Source organism: Ailuropoda melanoleuca, chromosome 4 (assembly GCF_002007445.2).
Source record: "Ailuropoda melanoleuca isolate Jingjing chromosome 4, ASM200744v2, whole genome shotgun sequence".
NCBI classification, from domain to species: Eukaryota; Metazoa; Chordata; class Mammalia; order Carnivora; family Ursidae; genus Ailuropoda; species Ailuropoda melanoleuca.
This window is the reverse complement of record NC_048221.1, coordinates 6694366-6718611: the sequence shown is the minus strand read 5'-3', so window position 1 is coordinate 6718611 and position 24246 is coordinate 6694366. Positions and strand designations below refer to the sequence as shown.

General features: G+C 42.8%; 1 protein-coding gene and 1 pseudogene across 1 annotated transcript; one reads left to right on the top strand and one right to left on the bottom strand.

Annotated features, from left to right (window-relative positions):
* Positions 1-6352: 6352 nt before the first annotated feature.
* On the bottom strand, positions 6353-7766 carry LOC117801843 (annotated as a pseudogene).
* Positions 7767-12957: 5191 nt separating this feature from the next.
* Positions 12958-13899, top strand: LOC100469936 (olfactory receptor 7D4-like). The gene has a single exon (XM_002921916.4). The coding sequence runs from the start codon at positions 12961-12963 to the stop codon at positions 13897-13899; it is 939 nt and encodes a 312-aa protein (XP_002921962.1). The 5' UTR covers positions 12958-12960.
* Positions 13900-24246: the final 10347 nt, after the last annotated feature.

Genomic DNA, 24246 nt, shown 5'->3' with positions numbered 1-24246 from the left:
GCAGCTTTGGAGCCAGATGGAGCTCTCTGTCCCTATGGGCTTCTTCCTTCTTGGAAGAGCTTTCATCACTATGGATTTGGCTTTGCGGAAAAGACGTTCCCCCTTAGGAATGTGTCCCTGCTGCAAAGACCCACCTCCCTGTAGCCAAAGTAACACAGTGAATCCCTTGTGATCATATTGTGCTGCATCGGCTACATGGTGTTGAACATGCTGTGTAGATAAAGTCATGTTTCAAAAAGGGAGGGTCAACCATGTAAAATGATGATACTAGGTCAAGTAAGGAAGGCTGAACAATGTCCTTTGGATTTATCAACATGGAAAATAAGAGAAAGAGCAGTTTGGTGGAGTGGTGGGGAGGAGTATACTTGTACTGGGACTTGGGGGTGACTTGGCAGTGAGAAAATTGACCTCTTGAATGCAGAAAATTGACCTCTTCCTCTGTTAAGAATGCTCTCTATAGAGGGAGGGTAATACCATGTGCTTTTTCATTTTGGACATGAGAAAATATTTAAATGACAAAGGAAACATTCCAGTTGATTGTAGAAAATTAAACCGATATTCCAGGATTTACCATAAAAACAAGTTCTTCCATATGTTTTTTAATGAATAAATCAAGGGCACTTGGGTGGCTCATTCGGTTAAGTGTCTGACTCTTTTTTTTTTTATTATATTATGTTAATCACCATACAGTACATCCCCGGATTCCGATGTAAAGTTCGATGATTCATTAGTTGCATATAACACCCAGTGCACCATGCAATACGTGCCCTCCTTACTACCCATCACCAGTCTATCCCATTCCCCCACCCCCCTCCCCTCTGAAGTCTTCAGTTTGTTTCTCATAGTCCATAGTCTCTCATGTTTCATTCCCCCTTCTGATTACCCCCCCTTTCTTTATCCCTTTCTTCCCCTACCGATCATCCTAGTTCTTATGTTCCATAGATGAGAGAAATCATATGATAATTGTCTTTCTCTGCTTGACTTATTTCACTTAGCATTATCTCCTCCAGTGCCGTCCATGTTGCAGCAAATGTTGAGAATTCGTTCTTTCTGATAGCTGAGTAATATTCCATTGTATATATGGACCACAGCTTCTTAATCCAGTCATCTGTTGAAGGGCATCTCGGCTCCTTCCATGATTTGGCTATTGTGGACAATGCAGCTATGAACATTGGGGTGCATATGGCCCTTCTCTTTACTACGTCTGTATCTTTGGGGTAAACACCCAGTAGTGCAATGGCTGGGTCATAGGGTAGTTCAATTTTTAACTTTTTAAGGGACCTCCACACTGTTTTCCAGAGTGGCTGTACCAACTTGCATTCCCACCAACAATGTAGGAGGGATCCCCTTTCTCCACATCCTCTCCAACAATTGTTGTTTCTTGCCTTGTCTATCTTTGCCATTCTAACTGGCGTAAGGTGGTATCTCAGTGTGGTTTTGATTTGAATTTCCCTGATGGCTAATGATTTTGAACATTTTTTCATGTGTCTGTTAGCCATTTGTATGTCTTCATTGGAAAAGTGTCTGTTCATATCTTCTGCCCATTTTATGATTTGTTTATTTGTTTCTCGTGTATTGAGTTTGAGAAGTTCTTTGTAGATCTTGGATACCAGTCCTTTATCTGTGGTGTCCTTTGCAAATATATTCTCCCATTCCGTGGGCTGTCTCTTAGTTTTTTTGACTGTTTCCTTGGCTGTGCAGAAGCTTTTTATCCTGATAAAGTCCCATGAATAAATAATTTATAAGTTATTTACTCTTAAATGTAAGTGAAATGTATCATTTTTAATTAGTTCAGTAAATTAAAACTGGAGTGGTGAAATCAAAGTCAGATGTGTTGACACGTTACTTCAGTAAGTAGAAGCAATTTCCTGTCAACAAGCATAAATAGCTTTCTACCACATATACATAACTTAACAAGCATTTGTAATCTCAGCGGTATAATCCAACAGCCATTGGAAACATAACTACAAGACTTCAAATATTATATAGGAAATTTCTTCATTCCTTTTAGTAAATAGTCTTAGAGAGCAAAAACTCCACTATAGCAAGATTCAAAAAACCTATGACAGGAATTCATATTATTAGGCTATGAATGGAACACATTTCTTAATAAATTTATAAATTCTTTGAGACAAAATGTATCAAAGCATTAATTAGACAGGGTCCCTTATACCACAAGACTCAGTGAAAGAAAATTATTTGCATTTTTTCAAATTTTGAATCAATTGTTGTCTGATAGTCTTTAGACTGTGGGCAATTGTTCAGCGGTGAAACTTGCACATTAAAAATATCCTTTTTAGTCTTTTCCTGATAGTTTCCCAACAAAATTTTGATAACTGAAAAAATCTGTTTTATCATCCATCTAAAAATCTTTCTCTTTATTTTGTGTGTAAGATTCCGAGCCATACATGTAGCCGACCAATGTTGTAAGATGAGATCTGGGGCGGGGGGGAATGGCTTTAAAACTTCTGTTGGTTTTACACCCATGTTCACAGCAGGCTGCTCACATAGCCAAAAGCTAGAAGCCACCCAAGTATCCATTAACAGATGAGTAGATAAACAAAATGTGGTGTATACATACAAGGAATATTATTCAGCCTAAAAAAGGAAGGAAATCTGACACACACTACAATGTGGATGAGTATTGCAGACATTGTGCTCAGTGAAACAGGGCATTTCTGAAAGGACAGATATTGTAGCACTCTGCTTAGAGAAGTTCCTAGAGTAGTCAAATTCACAGAGACAGAGAGGAGATGGTGGGAGCTAGGGGTGGGGCCAGGGGTGGTCAGTGCCGCATGGGGACAGAGTCTCAGTTTGGAAAGATGAGAAAGTTCTGGAGACAGATGGTGGGTGGGGGTGGTTTCACAACAACGTGAATGTGCCCAGTGGCACTGAGCTGTGCACTAAAATAGTTAAAATGGTAACTTTTATGGTATATATATATATACATATATATATATTTTTTTACCACAATATCAGCAAAACAAGTTAAAAAAAGAACTTCTCCTAGACATTGGTCACCTGATTTCAGATTCCAAAATTAATAAATTTTAAAAAGATTTTATTTATTTATATAGAGAGAGCACACAAGAATTAGGGAAGAGGCAGAAGGAATCTTCAAGCAGACTCCCCACTGAGCATGGAGCCCAACTCAGGGCTGGATCCCACAACCCAGAGACCATGACCTGAGCCAAAAGCAAGAGCTGGACACTTAATTGACTGAGCGACTCAGGCACCCCACGTTTTGCGGTAATTTCTAATCCACAGACCAAAGGACAAAAAGAAGTCCCAGGTATTGCAATTAGGCTGTTCCGCTGAGGAATCGCCACAGCACCTATTCTTCCGACTGTAGATGAAAGGGTTCAGCACGAGGCCACCATTATGTGCACCACTGAGGCCACTGCAACCTTTTTGGAGAAGGTTGGAATCATACAGTGTGTAGCCTTTTCAGGCTGACTTTTTTCAGTAACTTAGGAACTGAAGTAACAAGCTTTTAAAGTTCCTCCATGTCTTTTTGTGGCTTGATAGCTCATATCTTTTTAGTGCTGAATAATATTCCATTGTCTGGATGTCCCATGGTTTATTTATCCATTCATTCACTGATGGACATCTTGGTTGTTTCCAAGTTTTGGCCATTAAGAATAAAGATACCATAACCATCCATGTGAAGGTTTCTCTGCACGTAAGTTTTCCAGTCCTTTGGGTAAATATCAAGGAGTGTAATTGCTGGATCAATGTAAGACTATGTTTAGTTTTTTAAGAAGCCACCAAACTCTCTTCCAAAGTAGCTGTACAATTTTGCATCCCCACCAGCAATGAATGAGAGCTCCCTTGCTCCACATCCTTGTCAATATTTGGTGTTGTCAGTTAGTGTTAGTATTCCGAATTTTGATCATTCTAAGAGCCATATAGTGGTCTCTCACTGTCGTTTTGTGTTTTTTTTAAAGGTGTACAGCATTTTTTAAAAAGATTTTATTCAATTATTTGCCAGAGAGAGAGACAGCACAGCAGGGAGAGTGGCAGGTGAGGGAGAAGCAGGCTCCCTGCTGAGCAAGGAGCCAGGGGCGGGACTCAATCCCAGGACCCTGGGATCATGACCTGAGCCGAGCCGAAGGCAGACACTTACCCGACTGAGCCCCCCAGGCGCCCCTTAATTTGCATTTTCTTGCAAACATATCATGTGGAGCATCTTTTCTTTTTTTTTTCCCCCCCTTTTTTTTTTAGTATTTATTTGTCTTTTTTTTTATTATTAATTTTATTTTATTATATTATGTTAATCACCATACAGTACATCCCGATTCTGATGTAAAGTTTGATGCTTCATTAGTTGCGTATAACACCCAGTGCACCATGCAATACGTGCCCTCCTTACTACCCACCACCAGTCCATCCCCTTCCCCCACCCCCTCCCCTCTGAAGTCCCCAGTTTGTTTCCCATAGTCCATAGTCTCTCATGTTTCATTCCCCCCTCTGATTACCCCCCTTTTCTTTATCCCTTTCTTCCCCTACCGATCCTCCTAGTTCTTATGTTCCATAGATGAGAGAAATCATATGATAATTGTCTTTCTCTGCTTGACTTATTTCACTTAGCATTATCTCCTCCAGTGCCGTCCATGTTGCAGCAAATGTTGAGAATTCGTTCTTTCTGATAGCTGAGTAATATTCCATTGTATATATGGACCACAGCTTCTTAATCCAGTCATCTGTTGAAGGGCATCTCGGCTCCTTCCATGATTTGGCTATTGTGGACAATGCAGCTATGAACATTGGGGTGCATATGGCCCTTCTCTTTACTACGTCTGTATCTTTGGGGTAAACACCCAGTAGTGCAATGGCTGGGTCATAGGGTAGTTCAATTTTTAACTTTTTAAGGGACCTCCACACTGTTTTCCAGAGTGGCTGTACCAACTTGCATTCCCACCAACAATGTAGGAGGGATCCCCTTTCTCCACATCCTCTCCAACAATTGTTGTTTCTTGCCTTGTCTATCTTTGCCATTCTAACTGGCGTAAGGTGGTATCTCAGTGTGGTTTTGATTTGAATTTCCCTGATGGCTAATGATTTTGAACATTTTTTCATGTGTCTGTTAGCCATTTGTATGTCTTCATTGGAAAAGTGTCTGTTCATATCTTCTGCCCATTTTATGATTTGTTTATTTGTTTCTCGTGTATTGAGTTTGAGAAGTTCTTTGTAGATCTTGGATACCAGTCCTTTATCTGTGGTGTCCTTTGCAAATATATTCTCCCATTCCGTGGGCTGTCTCTTAGTTTTTTTGACTGTTTCCTTGGCTGTGCAGAAGCTCTTTATCCTGATAAAGTCCCATAAGTTCATTTTATCTTTTATTTCTCTTGCCTTTGGAGATGTGTCGTGAAAAAGGTTGCTCTGGCCGATGTCATAGAAGTTGTTGCCTATGTTCTCCTCTAGAATTTTGATGGATTCCTGTCTCACATTGAGGTCTTTCATCCATTTGGAGTTTATTTTTGTGTATGGTGTGAGAGAGTGGTCAAGTTTCATTCTTTTGCATGTAGCTGTCCAATTTTCCCAGCACCATTTATTGAAGAGACTGTCTTTTTTCCACCGGATGTTTTTTCCTGCTTTATCAAAGATTAGTTGCCCAAAGAGCCGAGGGTCCATTTCTGGGTTCTCTATTCTGTTCCATTGGTCGATGTGTCTGTTTTTGTGCCAGTACCATGCTGTCTTTGTGATCACAGCTTCTTTTCATATGCTCGTATCTTCTTTGGTGAGATGTCTTCAGGTCTTTGGCCCATTTGTGCCCTTTTTAAATCAAATTGTTTTCTTATTTTGAGTTTTAGGAGTTTTTTGTGTGTGTGGGGGCTGGTTGGCTCAGTCAGCTGAGCAACGGACTCTTGATTTTGGCCCAGGTCATGATCTCAGGGTCATGAGATTGAGCCCCTCGTGGAAGCTCGCATTAGGCTCCGCACTTAGCTGGGAGTCTGTTTGAGGTCCTCTCCCTCTGCCCCTCCCCCTACTTGTGTGTTCTCTCTCTCTCTCTAAAATAAATACATAAATCTTTATTTTTTTATACATTTCTAAGGTATTTTTTTTCTCATTAAACTTTTTTTTTTAATGGGTCTCAAAATTCTGTGACAAATTTTTGCTCAAGTTGTTTCCATTAAAAAGTACTGATTTTAAAAACTAATAACTTAAAACTGCCACACACACACACACAAAAACAAATGGTCCACAAAACATTCTCCTTTCCTTCTGAAGGTTTTACGATGCATTGTTATCATTAACCAGTCTTTTACTATTAAACTGAAATGGCCAATTGACACAAACAGTTCTGAGACCGTTCTTCCACCACTGATTAAGACTGGGGTGGCAGGTATTGGGGATAATATTCATTTAGCCTTCTGAGCTTTCTGGGCAGACTTGGTGACCTTGCCAGCTCCAGCTGCCTTCTTGTCCACCGCTTTGATGACACCCACAGCAACCGTCTGTCTCATGTCACGAACAGCAAAACGGCCCAGAGGAGGATAGTCAGAGAAGCTCTCAACACACATAGGCTTGCCAGGAACCATATCAACAATGGCAGCATCACCAGATTTCAAGAACTTGGGACCATCTTCCAGCTTTTTCCCAGAACGACGATCTATCTTCTCCTTCAGCTCAGCGAACTTGCAAGCAATGTGAGCTGTGTGACAATCCAGCACAGGTGCATATCCAGCACTGATTTGGCCTGGGTGGTTCAGGATGATCACCTGAGCCGGTGAAACCAGCTGCCTCCATTGGTGGGTCATTTTTGCTGTCACCAGCCACATTGCCACGACGAACATCTTTGACAGATACGTTCTTGACATTGAAGCCCACATTGTCCCCAGGAAGAGCCTCACTCAACGCTTCATGGTGCATTTCAACAGACTTTACTTCAGTTGTAACATTGACTGGAGCAAAGGTGACCACCATGCCAGGTTTAGGAACACCAGTCTCCACTCGGCCCACAGGGACAGTACCAATACCACCAATTTTGTAGACATCCTGGAGAGGAAGACGCAAGGGCTTGTCCGTAGGACGAGTTGGTGGCAGAATGCAATCCAGAGCTTCAAGCAGTGTGGTTCCACTGGCGTTCCCATCTTTATGGATGACTTTCCATCCCTTGAACCAAGGCATGTTAGCACTTGGCTCCAGCATGTTGTCACCATTCCAACCAGAAATTGGCACAAATGCTACTGTGTCAGGGTTGTAGCCAATTTTCTTAATGTAGGTGCTGACTTCCTTAACAATTTCCTCGTATCTCTTCTGGCTGTAGGGTGGCTCAGTGGAATCTATTTTGTTAACACCAACAATTAGCTGTTTTACACCCAGTGTGTAAGCCAGAAGGGCATGCTCATGGGTCTGCCCATTCTTGGAGATACCTGCTTCAGATTCACCAACACCAGCAGCAACAATCAGGACAGCACAGTCAGCCTGAGATGTTCCTGTAATCATTTTTTGATGAAGTCTCTGTGTCCTGGGGCATCAATAATGGTCATGTAATACTTGCTGGTCTCGAATTTCCACAGGGAGATATCAATGATGATACCACGTTCGCGTTCAGCTTTTAGTTTATCCAAGACCCAGGCATACTTGAAGGAGCCCTTTCCCATCTCAGCAGCCTCCTTCTCGAATTTCTCAATAGTTCTTTTGTCGATCCCACCACATTTGTAGATCAGATGACCGGTAGTGGCAGACTTGCCCGAATCTACGTGTCCAGTGACGATGATGTTGATGGGAGTCTTTTCCTTTCCCATTTTGGTTTAGGTTAAGCGGTGGTTTTCACGACACCTGTGTTCTGGCGGCAAACCCGTTGTGAAAAAGCTAAGCTATTTTTAATTATTTATTTGAGAGAGAGAGTGAGTGAGAGAGAGCACAGGGCATGGGCACAGGGAGCAGCGGGCTCCCCACTGAGCAGGGAGCCCAACATGGGGCTCAATGCCAGGACCCTGGGATCATGACCTAAGCCAAAGGCAGCCATCTAACCAACTGAGCCACCCAGGTGCCCCTAAAATAAATAAATAAATCTAAAAAAAAAAAAAAGAAATGTCGGACACAGAAAGACAAATACCATATTACTTCACTTATATTTGGAATCTGAAAAAGGAATGAACAAACAAACAACAAAAAAACCCCAGTTTCTTTCTTTCTTTCTTTCTTTTTTTAATTTTATTTAGGGACGTATGGATGGCTCAGTCAGTTAAGCGTCTGCCTTCCACTCAGGTCATGATCCCAGGGTCCTGGGATCAAGTTCCACATCGGCTCCCTCCTCCCCAGGGAGCCTGCTTCTCCCTTTTCCTGCTGCTCCCCCTGCTTGTGCTCTCTCTCTCTCTCTGACACTTAAATAGATGAAATATTAAAAAAAAAAATATATATATATATATATATACACATACACACTCACATCCCCCAAACAGAAAGGGTAAACACATCACATGTATATACAGCTTGATGAAATGCTCTGAGGTGGACATACTTGTTAACTGCCAACCAGATTAAGCTATGCAGCATTACCAGCACCCCAGAAATACCACAGATTACTCCCCAAAGATTATTGCTATTCTTTTTTTTTTTTAAAGATTTTATTTATTTATTTGACAGAGAGAGAGAGACAGCCAGTGAGAGAGGGAACACAAGCAGGGGGAGTGCGAGAGGAAGAAGCAGGCTCCCAGTGCAGGAGCCTGATGTGGGGCTCGATCCCAGACCACCGGGATCACGCCCTGAGCCGAAGGCAGACTCTTAACAATTGTGCCACCCAGGCACCCCAGATCATTGCTATTCTGACGTCCATCACCAGAGATGTGATTTGTCTATTTTGGGCCTTGATATAAATGAGGTCATACTGGAAAAAACACTTCAAAGAATGATTCCATGATAGTTCCACATGAAATTTTCCATATCTCAGAATCCAAACTGGGCTGTAAAATGCACTTTAACAGGCATCCCTGGGCATCTTGGAGAACCTTGCTCTGGATACCAGGCAAGACTTGGCCAAAGATGTTTCTTGATTCTCAGATTTGTAAAGAAACCAGAGATGGAGCAAGATGTTCCCTAAGGGAAGCTGTGTACCCTGGAGGCTACACCCAAGAGGACAGGAATATTTTAGGAAGAAAAAGTCCCAGTGGGGTCAGAGGGGTGGGGCTGGAGGACATGTGTGTATGTTGGGGGGGGGTCATGTGGATCGTACATGTGGCTCCAGCTCTGCTCCCAGTGGGTAGACAGAGCAGAAAAGATCACCTCCCTGACCCTTCAGAGGGGGTGGGGAGTCTCCAGAAACAGACAATCAAAACAGCAACTTATTTAATGAGAAGTGAGGGAATTCAGCCCCTAAGAATCCTCCTGTGCCCTTCACCTCAGGCTTGCCTCTCCCACGTCAGGAGGAAATGCCCTTGGGCCCCCATGCTTAACTATCGGTCCCTGCTTCTCTGCCCTTGTCTTCCACTGAGAGAAGCTAATATAACAGAGCCCAAATCTTCAGCAATTCCATTGTGATGCCCTAGCATTGCTCTGAAACTGCGGTGGCCTAAAGAGGTAAGGAGGCGGGGGAGCATAGCTTTTACTTGCATGCTTTCCTGGCATACAGGTAGGGATGCAGAGGGAGGAAAAGCCCACTCGAATCAAGTGAAAGTCCCTGGCTCTGGACAGGGCTCGCCAAGCCCCCCTGCACCTTACATTCTTTCCTCATCTCTAGCTCTGCTCTCCTTTCTCTGCCTCTTGGTTCTGGGTCTCCCCCTCAGAACTCTCTCCCCACCCGCTTGTACATCCCTCCCTTTTATTTTCTAGAGGGAACTTTCCACATGTATGGAGCGTCTCCCTTGTGCCTAACACTGAGCTCAGGTACTGCATTTAAGAAGGTAACTACAATGCGTTGCTTCCCTCAGAGGATGAAAGCCTCAGGAAAAAACACACGCATGCACTGTGACGGCTTCCCCATGTGGTGGTCCAGTGTCTACAAGGTACAGAGGAGGTGCAAAGAGAGGGTGGTCAGCGATTCTTAGGGGGTGTTAATAAAGGACAGAGCGCGGGAGGAGGGATAGGACTTTTCCAGGTGAATAGGCAGGAAGAGGATGCCAGGGGAAGGTAAATGCAAAGGTCCAGAGCTACAAAACTGCATAGAATGTACCTAGAATTGTAAGAAATATCGAGTATCTGATATCTAAGCATTATTTCCTGATAGATAAAAATCTGACTCTCATACAAATATATGGTGAACATGTCAAAGACTTATTTATTAATGAGGGAGCCAGGAGAGTAAAGCTAGTTTGCCGAGCATTTGAGGATTAGGGATTTAAACACATAGGAAAGGAATAATGAAATTAGTTTTCCAAGTTGGATGCAAAAATACAGTAGCTTTGGGGGCAACCTGGGTGGCTCAGGTCATGACCTTGCGGTCCTGGGATCAAGTCCTGCATCTGGCTCCCTACTCAGCAGGGAGCCTGCTTCTCCCTCTCCTTTTGCCCCTTCCCCCACTCATATGTGTGCTCTCTCAAATAAAATCTTTAAATTTCTTTTTAAAAAAACCTGCAGCTTTTGGGGTTATCTTCTCTACCAGACAGAGATTCATCGTCCCACGGGGCAATGGACAATAATCTTTGGGATGATCTTCTTAGCTGAACAGAAACAATCTGCATCTCTACTGGACAAAAATCACTTGTAGTTTATTAATCCCCTATGTGTTAGCACTGACATCACAGAGTTAGGTCTCAAGCAAAGAAGGAACATTCCCCCAGGAAATGGGAGAATTAAGTTGGCCTCTTTGGCAATACTTCAATGTAATGTTCAAAAGAAATGCAGCCATCCTTTTGAGGAATTTAAAAATTTTGGGTAATTTCCTCCTTAATACAAGGGACGGATCAGAAGACAGGAGGGGGTTGGTAGAATGGGTGATGAGGCCAGAGCAAGAAGACAGGGGCCAAACCACGGAGGGAGTGGAGTTTGGATGTTTCCCTGGAGGGATACTGAGCTGCTCAATGACTTTTAAAAGTTGTGGGCAATGATGAGGTGGGAACCATCCTGACCTCTCCTGCATAATGGGCTAGGAGGGTGCCAGTCTACGTGTAGCCCAGATGAGAAGCTATGAGGACCTGAATTAAAGCCCCATTGGCGAGTGAAGGTGTCCAGTGAAAGTTTATGTTGCCATTTTGATACCAAAGAGCCAGATTCTCCCTAAATACTGATCTTCACGTATAAGTCTTGTAGCATAGCCATCCTCACCCACTCCTGAGTCCCCATGTCCTACTGCACGGAGGGTCTCAGATGCTCCCACTGGCAAAGTTCCTCTCATTTGTCTTCCTACGATCCATGGAATCCTGAAGCAGTCAAATTCACACTTGTCATCTAGGCTGATTATAGTCTTCTCACATCTGAAAAATCTGCCCTAAATCAGATCTTCCATTCTGTGTGCCTGCCACACACACCCACCACCACCACCACCACCACCACCACCACCACCACCAAACACATACTCAGAATCAAAGCAAGGATCTCCAGCGCTTTGCTAGAGTCATCGGCATGTCTGCCTTCCATCAGTGGCCTGCAGACAGTGGACATTACTCCCAGTTCACAATCAGACTCATTAATCTTGCAACCAGGTGGACAGCTTTCTAGTCCTGCAGGCTGTTACCTTTTAGCTAAAATCGCCAGATATAATCCATACGCTTCTGTGCTGGTAAATATTTGGTCAGTTCTGGGTGTATGTGTGTGTGAGGGTGTTTCTGGATGAGATTAACATTTGGACCCCTAGACTGAATGAAGCAGATTGCCCTCCCTGATGTGGGTGGGCCTCCTTGGATCCACTGCAGGCCTGCATAGAAAAAGGCTGAGTAAGAGATCATTCCTTCTGCCTAACTGCCTTCAGGCTGGCTTGCCCCTGCTTCCAGATGGGAATTGAAACATCAGCTCTTCCTAATATAAGCTGCGCTTTTATATTTCCTTATAAATTTTCCCTCTCTCAGATTTTAATTTGCCTTTTAATGTCATTTGGTATTATTTTTTAAAAAGATTTTATTTATTTACTTGAGAGAAAACACAAGCGGTGTGAGGGCCGGGAGGCAGAGGGAGAAGCAGAGACTCCCCACTGAGCAGGGAGCCCTACATGGGGCTCAATCCAAGGACCCCAGGATCACGACCTGAGCTGAAGGCAGATGCTCAACCAGCTGAGCCACCCAGGCACCCCATCATTTGATATTATTGATAAACACATAATTTATTGTATATACTTTTATTTATTTTTTTTAAAAGATTTTATTTATTTATTCGACAGAGATAGAGACAGCCAGCGAGAGAGGGAACACAAGCAGGGGGAATGGGAGAGGAAGAAGCAGGCTCATAGCAGAGGAGCCTGATGTGGGGCTCGATCCCATAACGCCGGGATCACGCCCTGAGCCGAAGGCAGACGCTTAACCGCTGTGCCACCCAGGCGCCCCTGTATATACTTTTAAACAACGGATCTAATTCTTTGTAATCTTTCACTATTTCGCTTAGGAACTTTGCATACACTTTTTCTTAAATGTATATAAATTTGAAGACAACTGCCTCTGAGTTTAGAAACTCCCCCCTATCACAGAGACCCAATATTCAAACGTAAACTAAGGCTTCTTCCCAGTTGAGCGCTCAACTGACTGAGCCACCCAGGAGCCCCTTATTTTATTTTTTTAAGATTTTACTTTTAAGCAATCTCCACACCCAGTGTGGGGCTCAAACTCATAACCCCAAAATCAAGAGACCCATGCATGCTCTGCTAAGTCTACTGGGTGCCCTGGGACATTCATTTTAAAGAGGTGATCCTGGTAGTGGTGATAGAAACAGGAAGGCGAGGATGTTACTGAAGAGATTTTGGTCAACTAAAGAAATCACAACTCTTAGGTAAGACATAAGACCTCATGAGTTTGAAATGTATGGCATATTCTTGTTTTGTCATTGTTTTAACTTATTCTTGCCTCTTTCCAGGCAATTTCCATAAGTTGTATGGAAGCAGGGAACCAAACAGTGGTTTTAAAATTCATCCTTCTGGGACTTTCAGAAGATATGGACTCACAGCCCCTCCTCTTTGGGCTGTTCCTGTCCATGTTCCTGGTCACCGTGCTTGGGAACCTGCTCATCACCCTGGCCATCTGCTCTGACCCCCACCTCCACACCCCCATGTATTTCTTCCTCTCCAACCTGTCCTTCACTGACATAGGTTTCACTTCCACCACCGTCCTCAAGATGCTGGTGAATATCCAGACACGAAGCAACACCATCACATATGAAGCCTGTCTTACCCAGATGTATTTTTTCATGATTTTTGCTGGACTAGATAATTTGCTATTGACGGTGATGGCCTACGATCGGTTTGTGGCCATCTGTCACCCCCTGCACTACACGGTCATTATGAACCCTCACCTTTGTAGTCTCCTGCTTCTGCTTTCTTGGTTAATCTGCCTGACATATTCTTTGTTGCAAAGCTTGATGTTTTTGGGGGTGTCCTTCTGCAAAGAGATAGAAATCCCCCACTTCTTCTGTGAGCTTACTCAGATCCTCAAGCTTGCCTGCTCTGACACCCTTGCCAATGACATCCTGCTGTATTTTGTAACTGGCCTGCTGGGTGTTTTTCCCCTGACTGGGATCCTTTTTTCCTATTATAGAATTATCTCCTGCATAATGGGCATTTCCTCGGTTGCAGGGAAGTATAAAGCCTTCTCCACCTGTGGGTCTCACCTCTTGGTTGTCTCCTTGTTCTACGGCGTAGGCCTTGGGGTCTACCTCACTTCTGGAACAACTCATCCCTTCAGAAAGTCCTCAATAGCCTCAGTGATGTACACGGTGGTCACCCCCATGCTGAACCCCTTCATCTACAGTATGAGGAACAGGGACATGAAAAGGGCTCTGAGGAGACTTTTTAGAAGAGGAGCTTACTCTCAGTGAGATAACCAAAGCTAAGGACAGACGACAGAGATCCAAAGTGCTGATAACTGGTGTTGCTTAATATATAATCTGAAGACAAAACATAAATACTATTCATGATTTACCAGAAAAACATTCTTGAACCGAAGACAGACTTGAAGCAGCACACCAAAATCTCATCGTCCATTCGAGAAAAAGAATGGTCAACCAATAACTAAAATCATGAAAATACACTGTTTGAAGGACACAGACTCCTGTAAGCATCAAGGGAGCACAAGACAAAGCAAGGAGTGCACTGGGGAGAAGTGGGGCAGGAATGACAACTGTTTGATGTTACTAACTCATCTTCACCCTTCTCAGTTATGTTCTAGCTTCTAGCACCATGAATGCCGGACCATGGGTTTCCCTGGTCTCAGTGTGGAAACCATTACCTATCTGGATGGTCTCATACTGACCTCCCTCACCCCATAAAATTTTACTTACTGAATCTTGCTTTGGTGGTGGCCATTGACCTATACTTAGGATGTTAATAAGAAGCTTCTTTAGGAAACTCACTGTAGTGTCTATTTTAAGTGAAAGAAAATCCTGGCCTTGGTTGATCCATATAAGAAGCAATCTACTTGCCATCTTCCTTGCCTGGTACACACTTTGCCAAATCTTCACATGCCTGGCTCCTTTTCATAATCAGGCTTCGAATCAAAACTGTCAGCTCTTCAGAGGCCTACCCTGACCACCAACCTCCTACCAATCCAGATTTCATAGCACTTACCATGTTCTGAGAGGCAGCAGAGCACAGTGACCAAGAGGGCCCAAATCTGCCATTATTCCCAATGGCGCAATCTTACACAAGTTACTTCTCTGTGCCTCTATGCCCTTATCTGTAATAATGACGACAATACATTTCCTGAAGAGTTCTGGTGGGGATCAAATGTTACACATAAGAGCGCTCAGAACAGTGTCTGCCATAAGCACTCAGTACATGTCAGCCATCATGATCCATGAGGGCCACCAAGGTCTGTGTTGGCCATGAAAAGGTGCGGAGATTGTGAACAGTCACCATACCTTTAACCCTATTAACTACAATAGCTTGCACTGCCATGGAGCAAAGGAGACGGCACAGGGAAGGGATCCATAACCAGCAGGACAGATCTGGAAAAACTGACTAGAGAGGACTGAACAGGCTATGGGTTTAGATGGAGCTGAGTGCATCTCTAGAGCTCACTCAGGGCACCAAGGAAGCCACATAGGAGAGGGGCCCTGTTCAAAGCTGAGCCCTCTGAACAGCCCCAGGAGCACCACATGCTGGAGGTCAGATCTGCACAGACCAGGTGCGAACTTTCCTGAACGTACAGATTAAGGATTAGATCAGGAAGTGGCCCCAGACAGAGACTCCCTGTAACAGGGAACTGTGAGGGCAAAGCATCCTTTATACTGGTTAAGCTAGACTGGGTGGAGTGGGCAGATTCTCTTGAACTGAGGGCAAAAAAATGTCTTAGATTGATCTGAGGACTGTTGAACCCTCTTGGTGATCACCAGATTTGGACTCAGGCAGATTCATCCTTTTGTCCCATTGAGTGGCCGAACCCAACTCCATCAAGACCTATTGCCTAAATTTATCATAAATCCCATTGCAAACCACTGGACACACACCTAGGGAAAGAAAACAGGATCAACGGCCAGTGTCATCCAACTGAGTCATACTTCTCTACTAAAAGGGGACTTCTATCAACCAACCAGATAGGATGCCATCCATAGATAACACCTACGATTCTCAATGCCCAGAAAAGAGATATAAAGGCTCTAATGTCTCTAAAAACACAAATGAATGGTGGGCCTCAGGTAGAATGTGGCTGGAGAGTGCTGCTTTCACCTGCCCACATCAAGACTTCAAGGTACAGAAACATGGAGCCAGTGATCAGAGCTTGCAGGGTTTACTCTGTCCCAGTAGTACATAGGAGCCAAGGGAATTAGCCAGATTTATGATTTTTGAGGCCCTTCAGATAGGAGCTGCTTATTACCAGGGTCTTAGTAGCTGTACAAAGAATTTCAATCTCATAAAAGAATGTGCTTTGGTCTCCTGGGGTGATCAGCTTCTCACTGATAAGCCAAATTTTCTCCCATTCCAGCACACTTTGTTTCCATGCCTACACACCACATGTAACTCCAAGGCACCCCAAACAAGTGCCTGCTCAGATCTCTGCATCTTCCACCAGAAGGCATGAGAACCTCCACTGTGAGCCCTGTGCATAGGCCAAAACTTACCAAACTGATTAAGCCTGTGCAGTTCATATATGGTAGTTATAGCTCTATAAAGTTCTCTCATTTGGACTTTTTTTTTTTTTAAAGATTTATTTATTTGAGAGAGCAAGAGAGAGAATGAGCAAGGGGGAGGGGTAAAGGGAGAGGCAGATTCCCCACTGAACAGGGATCCTGCCCCAGGATTCGATCCCAGGACCCAGGGATCATGACCTGAGCTGAAGGCAGACGCTTAACCAACTAAGCCACCCAGGTGTCCTCTGATTTGGCCCTGTGGGGATTCCAGAAATGGCCACCATTTCTTCCCTCTCCTGTACGCACTTCTATGTGACTGATGACCCCTCCACTCTGGGCCCAGGAATGTGAATGCACTGGTCAATGGGGTGCTAAGATGACACATGCAAGGACTTGACAAAAGCTTGCACAGGGGAGCTCTTGCTCTTCCGGAATGCTCTGGCAGGGCAGGTACAGGCCTTGTCTGGATTGTTGGAGGAGGTCTTGAGTGAAGGCACTGGCAAGCCGAACTGGCACACCATAGCAGACACAAGGGAGCCTTGCCAAGCACAGCCCAACCTGTCAGCCAACAATAAACCGTATAGTGTTTTTAAACCACTGCTTTGGGTAGTTTATGCAGCAGATATAAACACACGCTACTGAAGGGCCCGGTTACCTGTCTAAACTGCCCCTCTCCTCAAACATCAGTGGATTTCCATCAATTTCTTTTTTTTTTTTTTTTTTTTTTTTTTAAAGATTTTTTATTTATTTATTAGACAGAGATAGAGACAGCCAGCGAGAGAGGGAACACAAGCAGGGAGAGTGGGAGAGGAAGAAGCAGGCTCAGAGCTGAGGAGCCTGACGTGGGGCTCGATCCCATAACGCCGGGATCACGCCCTGAGCTGAAGGCAGACGCTTAACCGCTGTGCCACCCAGGCGCCCCCCATCAATTTCTAATTAATGTTTGAGACCGATACGTAAAATGTTTATGCATATGTTGTGTATATTATATAATCTATCCCACATCACCCCACCAGGTTTATCTACCATTTCAAAGAGAATCCTGTTACCTGTCAGAGAATGATTTTTTCTGTGCCTTTGCAACCGGGATTGGCATGTTTATTCAATTCTGATCACGAACACTATACACAAGCCATCTACACTTAGCTTGCATCACCTCTATGTAGCTCTCGTTGTCAATATACCCTCCTTGGGACTTCCTGAACGGACTAACTGCCCACACTGGCGATCTTATTGTTTACACATCTCTCCTCCTAGACCTTTATTCCCTTGAAGACAGTACCTTATTGTCTCTCTTCGCAAATTCAGTGTAAGGCACTTCACCGATATCCACTGGCTCCCTCGAGGGTAACCCGAGTGAACTGGGGTTACCCAAACATTGAGGATACAGCTGGTTCCTACTGGAAAGACCCAAGGCACAGAACGCTAGAGTGAGACATGAAGACTGGGTAAGAGTGTAATTAGAGGGCCCCTCCAGAGAGATCATATACAAGATGTTTGTCCTGACAATGGCAGGGAAGCGCAATGAGATGCAAGAGGTCCAGGCCACTTAGGTGTCACTGGGAATTGAGCTTCCTTCTGCTCTTGTAATTGATGTGATGGAGGGACTGCACAGAGCATAGCTGCGCTGGATTCCCAAGGCTCCTAATTAAAGACACAGCCCCATTTTATCTATGCCAAGAAAGTGCTCTCCTCTCCCTGGGCCTGGCCTCTAAGGTACATTTTTTCTTCCCCCAGACTTAGGCAAACGCCAGTCAATGACTGCGCTTCACTAATGAGCCTGGGAAAACTTTCACCGAGGCCTGTGGGACATTGAGCACCTCTGCTCACAGATGTGCAAGTGCAACCACCTCTCACACAATTATCTGCATGGAAGCACTGCAAGTGGAAAGGAAGGGTGCCGGGATTTCGGGAAGGCAAATGGAAGCTGCAAAGCCACAACCACGCGCCCCTCTTTGTTGTGCACCGTCAGCCAAACTGATCCACCGAGTGCAAGCACCTGATACCATGGTGTTTCCAGCAGGTAAGCACTCTTCTCACCTGTCTTCTGTAGGAAATGACCTCTTTACAGTGGTGTGTGGAGGACAGCAAGTTGATCTGTGTGAAGTATTCAAATCTGCCATCTTCTCGGATAAGGTAGAGAAACTCTTTTTAAAACAATTATGACAAATATGAAGTCAAAACAATTGCCAAAGGCCCAAGGCTGGAACTTGTCTTTAGGAAACATATTTATTTATTTTATTCTCAAGGAGTAATTGGTAGGCTTAAAAAAAAATCAGCTTTTATCCTGAATTCAGATAAGTAGCAATGGGACAAGACAAACATGAAGGAACTCTTGTTGCTTAAAATTGAAGAATGAGAAGGATCTTCTTGGCTCCCGTATGAAGACTCCAGTTAAGAGTTGCTAGTCTTAGCCCAGATTTAAGGAATCTCTAGAAGAACCCAAAGGAAACAAGGACACGAGAGGAAACTCTGGCCTTTCACACAATAACTACAGCACCCTGTAAACACAGGCTAACGTCTAGCCAGGAAAACTAAAACACACTGAGGGCCTATTACTGCTGATCCTTTTACCTAACGTGTCATGTCAAACTTTCAAAAAAAAAAATTTGCAAGGCGTGTTAAAAGGCAAGTAAGAACACTCTAACATGAGATAAGCAAACGTCGGAACCAGACTCAGTTATAGAAGAGTCAGACCAGGAATCTAAAATAACTACGGTTAATATGCTACGTGTTATCTAATGGAAAAAGCAAACATGCAAGAACAAATGAGTAATATAAGCTGAGAAATGAAAACTCTAAGAATCAAAAGGAAATACCAGAAATCAAACACTACAACAGAAATGAAGACTATCCTTGATGGGTGTGGGAGACTGGACCCGGGTGAGAAGAAACTCGGTGAACTTGGAAGATGCTTCAATAGAAACTTCTAAAACAGAAATGCAAAGAGAGAGAGAAAAAAAGAAAGGAATGAAAAAGACAAAATATTCAAGAACCATTGGACAATTTACAGAAAGTGTAACATGTATGTTAAAGGAATACTAAGGGGGGGGAAGAACAAGAGAGAATATTTTAAATAATAATATACGAGAATTTTTCAAAATTCGTGACAGACACCAAACCACAGATCCAAAAAACTGAGAGATCATCAAATGGGATTAATTCCACCCCCACAAAACATCTCCATCTAGGCCTATTATATTCAAACCGCAGAAACTCAACATACAATAAACCTAGAATTTACGAACAAAAATGAAAAAGATTCTTGTACTGGGAAATGTAAAAACCTCTATTAACTCCTGAATGAAAAGGGAAATACAAACTGAAATTACAGAATTTCAAAGAAATAGTGATGATCGAAACTATGTATAAGAATCCATGAAATGCATTTTAAAGCAGTAATCAGAAGAAAATTCAATGCAGAAAACACTTGTCAATAAAATGAAAGACTAAGAATAAATTCACTTCTGGTTAAGGAAAAAAGTGGAAAAAGATAAACCAAAAAGAAAACATAAAGAAGGAGTGGAGATAAAAACAGAAATTAATGAGGAAAACAGAAAAATAATAGATCTAATTAGTGAAAATTCCATTTTTAAATAAGCAAAGAAACCAGTAGCTCACCTGATCCAGGAAAAGAGACAGCAAATATATAAAAGAGGTGATGACCACTGAATCAGAAAACATTTTAAAAATCATGAGACTACGTTGCTGATCTCCATGCTAAATGAAATAGATAATTTCCTAGGAAAATACAGATTACCAACATGGATTCAAGTTAGAAAGCTCAAGAAAGATCAATTTCCATGGAAGAAATAAAATTCCTAAAGAAATATACCACTAAAAAGCACCTGACTGAGATGGTTTCACAAGGGAATGCTACCCAATCTTCCAAAGCCACACAGTCCTAATGCCATATAACTTATCCCCGAGCACTGAGAAGGAAAAGTTCCCAATACCTTTTATGAAGCAAGTGTAATACTAATACCTAACCAGACAGAGACAGTACAAACTACAGACCAATTATCATACATTAATACCAATGAGAAATTCTAAACAAAAGAGTAGCAAAAAAGGATCCAGCGCCATGTTAAGAAAATGATACACTGTGAACAAGTGAAATTCACTCCAGGAATGCAAGATTTGTTGAATACTGAAATATTTATTAATATCATATACTTTATTAATAAATCAGAAGAATCACGATCCTCTTTATAGATGCTCAAAAAAACTGACAAAATTCAACACTCATTCACGACAAAACATTCAAGAATATAGGATATCTTCTCAATATGATAAAATAAATATAATACCTTGTTCTAAAGGACGTTACCTTAATTAACGGGCAAACACGGGGGCACCTCCTCTAGAGCACAGCACAGACGCCCGCTATCTCTGCTGCCATTTGTCGTTGTGTAGAGGTCATTAGCCAACGCAGTTAGACAAGCAAAAACAATTAGAGGCGTAAGAACTGGTAAACAAGGTATCTCAACTTGCAGGTGATGTGGCAGTATACCTGGAAAACCCCAGAAAACCAGTCATATGGCGAACTCAAAAAATAATTCGGTGAAGTAGCAAGTTATGAACTTAGTAGCTTTCATGTACAAAGCTGTTTCTGTGAACAGAAAACAATGGTGGAGAAAAGGTCATTTATAATAAATGACTAAATACTTACAGAAAACTTAACAAGAATGTATAAAACTTGTATATGGGAAACTTTTAAACATTCCAGACAAACACCAAAATAGACCTGAACAAATGGAAAGACATCCTCTGTTCTTGGATAAGATGACTTTACATTATAGAATTGTTAGTTTTCCTCAAGTTCACTTAGAAATTCAAGGCAATGATAATAAAAATACCAACAAGCTAATTTTACGGCGTTGAACAAGATAATAGGAAAAGTGCGTACATATATATATAACAAAAAAAAAAACCCAAAAAAACCTACAGGGCGCCTGGCTGGGTCAGTCTGTGAAGCATGTTGACTCTTGATCTCAGGGTTGTAAGTCTGAGCCCCACGCTGGCTACAGAGGTTACTTAAAAGAAAAGAAAAATCTTAAAAGAAAAACCAAGCAATACCTAGGAAGACACCGAAAAAGAGGGGGAACTAGACATTCCAGACATTAAAGCTTATTATAAAGTTTCTTATAATTTAAACACTGTGGCACGGTACAGGAACAAATAAATCAGTAGAATAAAAAGCCCAGAATCAGACCAAATATATAAGGAATTCAATATATGACAAGGTGACATCTCATATTCCTAGGGCCAAGATGTGCTTTTTGTATAAATAATACTGGGTTAATATGGAAAAAATAAAACTAAGATTAATAGCTCACACGGTACAAAAATCAATCTCACATGGACTGTAGGTCTAACTACAGACCTGAATATAGATCTATAAGTATATACTAAAACCAAAACCAAAACCAACTCGTAGAAGAAATCAAAGAATGTCTTCTTGCCTTCTGGGTGGCAAAAATTTCTTACACAGGAACAGAAGAGTGCTGTCCAGGGGCACCTGGGTGGCTCAGTCGTTAAGCGACTGCCTTCGGCTCAGGGCGTGATCCTGGATCCCTGGGATCGAGCTCCGCGTCAGGCTCCTCCGCTATGAGCCTGCTTCTTCCTCTCCCACTCCCCCTGCTTGTGTTCCCTCTCTCGCTGCCTGTCTTTCTCTGTGTCAAATAAATAAAGTCTTTAAAAAAAAAAAAGAAGAGTGCTGTCCATAAAATTAAACTTAGGAACTCATTTCAACCAAATACACCATTTAAAACATTGGAGATAAGCAACAGAGTGGGAGAAAACATGCACCATCCAGAGGGCTCATAATGGAATACGTAAATCACAGTTAAGAAAAAGGCAGGCAACTTCAGTATCTTAACCAACTCTATAAAATAGCTTGCTGGGAAACAAATTTGCACAACCACACTGGAAATTTGGCATCATCTACAAAAATGAACATATGCACGCCATATGACCCAGTGATTTCAGTCCAGGGCATACACCCAAGAGAAATATACCCGCACTTGTGCACTATCAGAAATGTGAAAGTATGTCCATAGCAGCATTATTCACAATAGCCCCCAACTGCAAAGTGAAATGTCAACTGACACAAACTGCTTAAATAATAAGGATCCATTTCCTAGAAACAATGGGCAAATTCAGACAGACACAGAAGAACACATACTATATGGTTCTATATAGAGTTCAAAGACAAAAAAACCACCACCAAACAAACAACAAAAAAACCCAAGCCACACGGTCAGAATTCTGGTTACCCATGCAGAGTAGGGCAGGGTTTGTCACGGGCATGAGGCAAAGAAGGGATGTCGGCTATGCTGGTAGTATTCCTTCTTGTCTGCTCATTACATGGATTTGTTCACGTAATTAAGCTGTACATGTGTGAATTGAGCATTTTTGTGTTACAGTCAAACCTGCTTTAAATATTGTGAACACACACACACAACCATAGCAGAAATGATTTTGGCATCAAATGTGCACAGACCTTACACCAGCAATTCACACTCCTGGAATAACTCACCGATACTCCAGAAAGTATGTGCACCATCTCCTAAAGCAGCAATGTTCGTCTGGAAGTGAAAATTACAGCTACATTCATCCATGTGTATCTCAACCCTCCCCCACTACCACCAATCTGGCCCCCGGCGTATCTAACTGTAATTCCCCAACAGCTTTCTAACAGGCTTGTTTGTACTTTGTCCTTCGTTAACCTGTCAACCTGGAAGCCAGCAATTCAAACAGAAATCGGACAGTCGCCACCCCTCTGTTCAAAACCCCCCACCCACTTCCTACCACATGGAGGATAAGAGGCAAAGTCCTTCCAGTAAACCCACAAAATTGGGATCCTGACCCAGATCTAGCCTCATCTTCTGTGGCTCCCAAGCTTGCTCCACTCTGGCCACATTGGCCCCTTCGCTACTGCACGGCAGTGCCAAGCAGTTTTCTTTTCATGGCCTTTGAACTGCCAAGGGTGCTCTTTCCAACTACAATATGGCGCACTCACAGTTCATGGACATCGCTGCTCAAATGCTCAACTAAAGGCAGGCTTTCCCTGCCCACCCAACAGGTCTGCTGAATCCCTGCATTCCCTCTCACCAGCACCATGCTTAATTTTTCCTCCATTGTATGTACCACCATTTGATATACATTTATTTACCCATTTGTTTATCAGGTGCCTTAACCTAAGCAGAATGTAAGCACCATGAGGGCAAAAATCCCAATTCACTGCTACAGATGCAGGGCATGGACAGAACGGGGCCCGACGTAAGAGAAGTGTGGACTGAAATATAAGCCCAACTACTGGTTTGTGGGTTGACCTCAAACAACCTAAACTTGTTTGCCTTTGAGTCTCCATACGCAAAAGGGAGACAGTGAAGGCACCTGCTTCTTAGGGCTTCTGTAAAAACTGATACACTTACGTCAAGTCTATGAAAATAAATACTTAAGTATGTCAAAGACTTGAAATACAATTTTAAAACACGGCTTAAAGATGTAAAAACCCCCATATCCAACGGTTCAAAGTGTAAGCAGATTATACCCACACACACAGCAGTTAGAAAACCTTACTAATGACTGAGTGTACGTATTACAGATGGCAGCCACCTGGAGTAGAACCCTCCCCCAACCAAAAAATTATTAAATTGATAAACAATGAAATATCCAAAGCTGCTTACACCAATGATATTTTATTTTTTTCTCCTGTAAGAGGAAGTCTGGAAATAACAAATCCATGGCTAGTGTAGACGAAGAAGCTACTGGGAAGGCCAGGATTATGACTTTTCTGCAGGATCCTCTTCAGCCTGTGGCTTGCATCCTCATGGTCACAAGATGGCCTTTCAACACTGGGTCCTTGATCTCCTTACAAGGTGAGAAGTAGGGCAAACAGCAAAAACGAAACATGTAGAAGAATCCAGATAAGAATAATCCCTTTCCAAGTGCTTTTCTCTCACACCCCACACAGTGATATCTGCTTCTCTGTCAATGGCCAGGGTGGGAGACAAGGACTGTACTAGCCACAGAAAACTCGTAAGAGACTTTTAAAAACAGCATATGTTAGTAATCTGACAAAAGCTGGAT

Excerpts from the sequence above, each read along its gene's own strand:
- LOC100469936 (XM_002921916.4), top strand. The coding sequence starts at position 12,961 with ATGGAAGCAGGGAACCAAACAGTGGTTTTAAAATTCATCCTTCTGGGA.